At 39.7% G+C, this 8,845-nt stretch overlaps 1 protein-coding gene across 1 annotated transcript in view; it reads right to left on the minus strand.

Annotated features, from left to right (window-relative positions):
• Positions 1-8,328, minus strand: part of emilin1a (elastin microfibril interfacer 1a) — a 34,608-nt gene extending 26,280 nt beyond the window's left edge. The window contains exon 1 of the mRNA XM_008398165.3: positions 7,987-8,328. Within this exon, the coding sequence (XP_008396387.1) occupies positions 7,987-8,099 (113 nt within the window). The 5' untranslated portion in view covers positions 8,100-8,328. The remainder of the gene's footprint in view (positions 1-7,986) is intronic.
• Positions 8,329-8,845: the final 517 nt, after the last annotated feature.

Genomic DNA, 8,845 nt, shown 5'->3' on the forward strand with positions numbered 1-8,845 from the left:
GTCTATGGCATTGAAAACAGTAAATGGAAACTTCTTTCTTTGACACGGCTGCTCAACATCAGAGCTGAGATTTGAGGAAATCTAGTCTGTTCTTGAGCTGCACAATATATTTAATTGAGGTCATAATCACAATATCACATATAAGTAGCTGAATTTGACAAATTATTATATTTCAGTATCTTGCTATGTAAATATCTGTCATTTGCACAGACTTTTACTCCCCCACTCCTACAGATTGTAGACTCTTATTTAACTTAAAAGCCTCTTAGAGAGTAGGAGGAAAAATTATGATGATGGGAAAATAAAAATGAGGAAAATGTGGTTAACTAAAATCAGTATTAAAATATTTATTGCAGCAATCAAACCCTTAGAATTGCTGACCAGCTTTTCTGAATGACTCCACAAGGATTTTGATTACTTACCTCACATTGGAAGGCTTCCTTACTGTCACCTTAATTTTTAACTCCATCCAATCAGATTCAAGTGGTCTATGGTTTGGTGGCTCAGAAACGTTAATATGTTATGTTTATATAATATTTGTGTCAAAAGACAGATGCTGGTGAAATTAAAAGTTTACTTCAAGCCTAGGAGAAACTTTAGCTTCCTGTGTCTAACACTAAGACATCAAAGCTTCTCATAATGCTTGAAGGGAGTCACCCTACTCAGCACTCTAAAGCTGCACATTATGAAGGAGGAGGAAAGCTGCGGTCTAATAAATTCCAGAATCACCAACCAAGATGAAACAAGAAGGATTTGGGAGTTCATCAGGAACATTGATGTACATTGTGATTGATGTATTGCCTCATGTTTAGGGCAACTGCTCTGATTAGCTAAAAGGTCTTCCTGTCATGGGACTTTAGCTCCTTTCAGAAGGCCGTTTCATAACAAACTCCACCTTCATAGACAGTGATTACAGTCAACACTCTAGTCAAGCTGCCTACCTTCTGCTGTAATGTGTACTTAAACAACATGTAGTCTTTGCTAAACAATTTCACCATATTATTGCACCTAATTACCAAATCTAAGACTAACATAATAACAGTCAGTCAACTTCTACTCTTCATTTCAGCCTTGACAGCATCTTCTGTGAGGGCCTATTGGTGCCAGGCGATGGTGTGCAAACTAATCCGCGAATGCTCAAGTAGCGGAGCAAATGTTTTTGTGTTTTTGCTAACTATGAAAATGTTTTGCACACTTAGTTTAGACTTAAACAGATGTCCTTTGTGCTTTCTGACCGAAGCCCTAATGTGCTTAATTGGGCAAATTCAGCAACGGAGTTAGCTATACTGAGCAACTATTGAACTGAAACTATGAGTGAAAAGTCTGTTCCAAAGTATCACTTCCTAAAATGCTAACTGTAAGTGTGCCGTAACAAATTTGATCCCACTGACGGTGAAATACGATTTTTTAGCACATATTCTGTTATGGGCATATGGTGGGTATCAACATGGTTTTAGTGCTTTAGCAATAGCTTCAGCTAAATAACATGATGGTATAACTCCTCAGCATTAGCTTCAGCTACATACTGTGTTAGAATAGTGTTTTAGTATTAGCTTCAGCTAAATAACATGTTAGTATCTTGCTTTAGCATTAGCTTCAGATAAATATGTTGGTATAACTCTAGTATTAGCTTCAGCTTTATACCATGTTATTTAGCTTCAGATAAATAACATGTTGGTATAATTTTTATCATTAGCTTCAGCTACATACCATTTTAGAACAGGGTTTTAGTATTAGCTTCAGCTTCAACTAAATAACATGTTAGTATCTGGCTTTTGCATTAGCTTCACATAAATACCATGTTGGCATAGCACTTTAGCAATAGCTTCAGCTACATACCATGTTGGTATAGCACTTTAGCAATAGCTTCAGCTACATACCATGTTGGTATAGCACTTTATCAGTAGTAGACCTAATGTTGATGATTAGTACTTTAGTGTTATTGCAACTAAGTTTTAAGCTAGCGGTGCCCACCAGTGGTGTTGTGTAATATTTTACTTCACATCCTCTGCAGTTTAAAAGATAAACCATGTTGTCTTCCACCTAAGCAGAATGTAGAGGGTTGCAGTCATTTTCAAAGTAATCTCCACTGTTATAGCCATAGCTGTTGAGATATATTACTTAAAACTGCAAAATTCAACTCCATGGTGGTCCTAAATGAAAACCCCTGAGAGGTGTTTAGGTCTGGACCAACTGGCTGACATAAACCGTCCACACAGCCAAAAACCGGAGCTGTGTGCACTGAAAAGCAGACAGAAATTGAGTCCTATTAAAGTCATTGTTTACTCTTAAACTGTTTTATTATCAGTTTATCTAAAGCCTTGCAAGACTTTTTAAATTAAAAGAAAAAAAAGCATAGACCTATTTTCTGAGAGACTATGGTGTAAGTCTTTTTATTATACAAGCAAATTTGGATTTGGAAGCGCAACCGGTTTATCACTTCTGCTATACTCAGTAACTTATTTACATTTCACCAGGTATCCCAGCTTTTGAAGAATTATCTGTATCATCATTTATTGTTTGGTTCAGATATATATCTTACCAATGTTGTCACTATGAAGAATTCTATTGTAGTTTATTATTATCCAACAATATAACACTAGGAATTCACAAAGGGAGGAGAACAAAGAGACTGTAGTTCTTCACACTAGACCCACTGAGATTCATTATTTTGCCCAGGGACAGTTTTTAATGGATGCTAAATTACAGACAGCTGTTGGCCTCCTGTGCCCATACTGGCAAAACTCTACAGTATTTTCAAGCCTGATTCCTGTCTGTGAGTTGCTGTTCCAATTTTTACCACAACTCCTCTTGGCAACACTCTCTTGGTGCCTCTGGTCATGCATGTAAGCAGAAAGAGAGAAAAAAAAAGATGGATGGGTTTTTTGGCGCTACATTACATCATACTCTGGTGAGGCCCACTTATTAGTGAAAAACACTTATCTACAGCCTCTTTAACAATACGCTTAAAGTTGTAACTTAGAAGTCTACTTGTCATTTGTTTCTGAAAGAACAAAAACAGAAAGGGGTGGGTTAGAGTTAACCTGCCGCTGTCACCCCTCTGAAACATGAAATGAAGTAGTCACAACCGCATTCAAATGATTTATGTAACAGAGAGTAAATTTCGCACCTTGAAAGTGTTATGTGGCCATGACAGACCACATTTGCAAAAAAGAGCCCAGGGGTTATAAAGCAAAAGCAAAAGAAAAAACAAAACACAGAAACCATTGTGGATGTGGAATAGCAACAATTTCTTTCTATTAAAACACATAAACCACTGTAAAGTCAAAAGTGTACCAAGGCAGAACAAGTAACTGGACTTCAGCTAACAATAGTTCCTTCAGTAGCAATAATACAAAGAAAGTGATCAAAGTGTTTGAATGTAACATATTATGCTTCGTTGAACAAGTTAGGATTGGTCTATGGGTTCTACAAAACATGTTCATTTTCCTTTTTTTTGCACAAAATCATCCTTATATTTTTGTATATTTTAGTCTGCTCAGCCCTACCAATTTTCAGCTCCTTTCAGAATGAGCTGTTTTAGGGTCTCTTGTCACTTTAAATCCAAATAAGTTGCTGCTTGCCAAGCTCTCACCCAACTCAATGATCAAACTCGCATGTGAAAATAGCTGCAAACAGATGCGCAAATATACAACTGTACATTTCTGAAAAGCAGAAGTGAAGACTCCAGTACAACCAACAATAATGCAGCAAGTGGCTTCTGGATGGTAAGTCAACAACAAAATACTTTTCTTTGCCGGCAGCCATTGTACAGTGCACACAGTGGTAAAACCAGCTGACCAAATATGCTGGGGCTTCACTTGTGTTGCTAGGAAGACTGGTGGAGCACCACTGCGATTGTTATATGAGGGGACGGGCTTCTCTGGGGTTGCTAGGTAACGGTGCAGTGCTCATCGATTGCGACTCAATTGGAGAGGTTTTTGAAACAGCTCATTCACCAGACACCATAAAACATTAGCTTATTGAGGAAAAAAATATTTTTTTAAGTGCTTGTGCTGTTTTTAGAAACAGTTGAGATCCAATTGGATGTACAATAACATGCACAACGTGCATAATACGTCCTCCTTAGAATAGGAGATATCTGGCACTTATTTTGTGTGGAACCAGTTACATAGCATCCTTTGGTTTCACTTTATTCTTGCAACCAAACATATTTGCAGGTTATGGCCAGTCGGATTGGTGATTTATGAGCTAGCTTAGAGAGGGGCAAATCTTTGGCTAAGCTTTTGTATTCCGTTTATTCAGGCACCCTAAAACAGATATATTTGTTAAACTCTGATCTTAGCACAGACTCCTGTGGTTCACAGTCTGACCTGCCCAAATGTTGAGTGTGTTTTATTAAGGCGATGGTTGACCTTAGACCTACGCAACCTATGCTGGTAGCGTAGGTCCTGTAGTCTAGAAGTAAGATTAAGTTCCTACTTTTACACTCACTAAAATAAAGCCAGCCAAAGTTAGTTTAAAACCTTTGCAAGCTTAATCCTTTCCTGCCTCAACTTCTTGCTAACATCCAGTGGCGATTGAACACCTTGTTCATCAAATGAGCAAAAATTGCTTCATTTGTCTAGCCAGAACTACGCTGCCCCGTTTGGTGAATTTTGTGGGATGATGGGCTGTACTGAAACTTTGGCAGGAGTTGTGTCGAACCGCTCTGGGTCCTCCCGATCCCCCATAAGACCTTGTCTAATAGCCTTTGCCACTTTTGGAATACTTCACACATCTGTCAAAACAGATCAATTGAGTTCAAACAGATGTCAGAGGGGCAAACTGAATTGCCACAGGCCAGTGCATTCTTCCTCCTGATGTGTCACTGTGTGTGTGTGTGTGTGTGTGCGTGTGCGTGTGCGTGTGTGTGTGTGCGTGCGTGCGTGTGTGTGTGTGTCTGGAAGGCACAGGCCAGTCAAGCAGACTCCTTCAGAGAGAAGGCATTCAACAACATCAACAATCCAAGCTCCCTCTTCATCCTATCAGCCTGTCTTTTCTCCCGTCATGTCACTGACCCTCTTACCCCTTTTGTTGCACTTTCATACCCTCTTGTCATGCCTGCTTGCTTACTTTCACTTCAAATACTATTTCTTCCAATTTTCTCTAAATAAAAAAGTTAAGTTTATCCAGTCTGCTTGTCTTATCCAAACGCGTTGCCTCCGACTGCCTCCCTCCTTTGCAGCAATCACAAGCTCGGCCTCCTCATACACCGACAGATTGACCAGATCTCATCACTCAGGCAGCCAATGCAACCGCAGAAGCAGCAGCAGCCGCGACCTGAGCCAAACAGAGCAGGAAACCCTAGTCAAAGCTCTGCCCTGAGTGCACAAAGTGCAAACACATGCAAGCAAACGAGCAGAAGATCTCCACGTGGAGGGAGATGTGTCTTTCATTTACACTGACGTTTCTGTTGTGACCTCCGTAACATTCGCACATGCACACCATCCCGTTCGCCACTCATCTGGCTAACCGAAGTATGTTAAATTGTTGATTTACAAGCACACAATCAACACACACGCACACACATGCATACAGATTTACGCTCATGGTGGTGGTGGGCCTCTTCCAAGTATTCTTAAGGTGGAAAGTGGTGCACAATAAAAACAGTCATGTCTTGGCGGTAAGCGACTATTCATCACTGTAATCTAAATCATTTCCTTAGCGTTCCATACAGGAGGTCGGATTAGTAGCTGAAACACTGCTCCAAAGTCTGCTGGGGTTTGTAATTCGGAATATTTCATCTATAGCCCACATAAGGTATAAATTATGTCACAATAAATATGAAGGCAAAAGTAGGGGGTGAAAAAAAATGACACTTCTAGATCCATTTCATTACAACCGTCCGTGCAACGTGTTACTCCCCCAACCTCCTCGTCAATATAATCCCCCAACTTAGAGAAATGAATTCCTTCACCACCAGGCTGACGCAGAGGGCCTCAAAAAGAAGTCCTGGACCCCCTGAAAACCTTGCACCAAAGGCTCTGGAACAGTAAATATTTGTAATCCTTAGAAGCCTTGTCTATCTCAGGGCTCCAAGAATCTCCACAACACCACCCAACACACCCACCCACTCACACAGCGCTCTTACTCAGAGCGCCCACTGAGCAAGAGTCCTAATAACCAATGAGACATTTCCTGTAAAAAAAAAAAAGAAAAAAAAGAGAGATGTCAGTGCATGTGTAACTCCAGAGGTCTTTTCACTTTAAAATACATTGGCTCTTTGCAAAGGTAAAGCACTTTATTCAACTGAGGAAGGAATTTTGTCTTTTGGATTGTACTTATCAACCATAGGTTCCTGTTTTTTCTGCTAAAATTATCAGAAAATTTTGTTTTTCAGAGTTTAAAATCATAATAAATTGATATGCAGCACCTTTAGAAGTAGTTTCATACAATTTTGGACCACTACAACCAGTAGTGTATTTTCTTAAGATTTTACATGACAGATATAGATCAACACAACGTAGTGCACAATTGTGTAGTGGAAGAAAAATCAGAAAAGCGTTAAATTTTCTTTAAACAAACAAAAACCCTTAGAAGTGAAACCTACATGTTCTGTGAAAGCCTCGGAGGTTTGTTAGTGAACAACATGATGAAGACCAAGGGACACAACAGACAGGTCAGGGAGAATGTCTGAAACAGGGTCAGATGATAAAATGATATCCCACAGAGCTCCCTTCAACCATCATCTGAACATAGAAAACCTCTGCTAGACATGACCGTCCACCTAAACTGGCAATCAAAGGAAAGGACAACATTAATGCAGAAGCAGCCAAGAGGCCAGTGGTAACTCTGGAAGAGCTACAGAGTTCCACAAGAAACTTTTGACAGTTGAGAGTTTTATTTTTAGATTAAGCCAAAATTAGTACAGTCCACAGTTTGTCACAAGCCATAAAGAGGAGGCAGTAAACACATGCTGTTCTGGTCCAATGAAACCAAAACCTTGAGCATGATGTACCTCCTGTGACACATAGTAGTGGAAGCATCATGGCGTCACGATGTTCTGGGGAAATGAATGAAGGGTAATCCTGGATGAAAATCTGTCAGAGGCAACAGAAGACCTGAGACTAATTCAGAGGTTTATCTTCCAGCGCATCTGTATTTGAGGACGACCCAGTCAAAGTCCAGACTTAAATCCAATTGGAAGCCTGCAGCAGGACTTCAAAAGTACATCCAGTCCACCTGGGATTTACTAAAAAGAAGAATGCAAAAAACTTAAGTCTCCATATTATTTGCACATGTGTTGCCATGGTTTAGAAACACCTTCAAACTATGCAGCTGTGTTCCTTCAGCCAAAGCATTAACTCATAACTCACTATACATGTCAGACTTTTCAGGTTTGTAAAACCAATTTGAAAACATATAATTTTTTTGGATTATTTTCAAATTCATGCAGGGGTTGGCGATATGAACATATAATTTTATCACAACATTCTTGTAATAATGATAAGAATGATGATTAAAAACTACAAATTACTTCTTTTTTAGGTAACTGCGTGACATAGTTCATAGCGTCACAAACATAAATGCTGCTCTTGAAAGAAGCTTCTCCAGGATGCCGTAGACTTAAAGAAGTGTAATTTATATTGAGACTTCATTTAATCATATTTTCTAATTACTGATGCTGGAACAAACAATGGGGAAAATAATAAAAAATAACGTTTTAGTCTGTTTTTTTTAACATTAACTGGAATTTATTGTGATAACGATAAATAAAAAATTTTAACCTGATAAACTTATCAAGATAAATGATAAACAATATGATAATTGCCCGCCCCTATTTATGCAACCGGTCTATCTGATAAAATTCCAGTAAAATGTAATATTGCATTTGGAACGTAAAGAAAAGCCAAAAATTGTTTTGGGGAAAGACTCATAATTGACTAATTAGTTTAGTTCACAAATGACGTCGAAATATGTCGAAGTGTCCAAACATTATTTAATTATTAATTAAACAATGTCGCGTTTTCCCCCGGGGCTTACCTGTGTCTGCTCGCCGCTCTCTGACTTGCCTGAACGCTGGAATCGGCGACATATCCAAGACCCGAACCCTCCCGGGTCAACACGAAGGCGAGTAGGTAAAACAAAGTCTCCATCGTTCCAAACAAATCACTGTAACGAAGGTCCAAAGCGTCTCCAGGTTATGTCAGGTTCGCCCTGGTGTGCGCGAGCCTCAGTAGCGTGCCGACGGAGCGTGGACCGGCAGAACCATGGCTTCAGAGTGAGTGGGTCCGGCTGCAGGGTCCGAACATGTGTGGTTCAGACGGCAAACTGCTGCTGCTGAGGAGAGGAATGGGAAAGTTTCCTGTCAGACTTCCAGCATCTGAATGGGTCTCTCTCTCTCTCTCTCTCTCTCTCTCTCTCTCTCTCTCTCTCTCTCTCTCTTTCTCTGTGTGTGTGTGTGTGTGTGACAGCGCGCGCCCTCCATAACCCCATCTACACACACACATACGCATCCAATCTGCCTTATTTCCTTTTCTGTTTCACTTTAACATTCAACAGAAACCGCATCACTGGCAGTGAAAATATTTCTGGACCTTTCCAAAAAGTAATCTTACATCTACTGTAAATAACGCTGCTGAGGGAATCAAGCCCCCACGTAATGTATTCTTTGGAACAGGTGGAAGTTGTTAGCAAGGAGCGTAGAAACTATTGTGCCACGGTATAGAAAACTGTACAATTACATCTGAAATTTTTGTCGTTTCTTTTTGTGTGAAACTATCTAGCACATGATGACTTTATGATGGAGCTGAATGGTAGCTCTACTTTCCTTAAAGTGTGGATGTGTGGTTTAGTCTTGAGTAGTCAGAATATTCGTGTAGGAAACTAACTTATGATTAAG

The sequence above is a fragment of the Poecilia reticulata genome, chromosome 21 (genome assembly GCF_904066995.2).
Source record: "Poecilia reticulata chromosome 21, P_reticulata-male-v2, whole genome shotgun sequence".
In the NCBI taxonomy this organism is placed as follows: domain Eukaryota; kingdom Metazoa; phylum Chordata; class Actinopteri; order Cyprinodontiformes; family Poeciliidae; genus Poecilia; species Poecilia reticulata.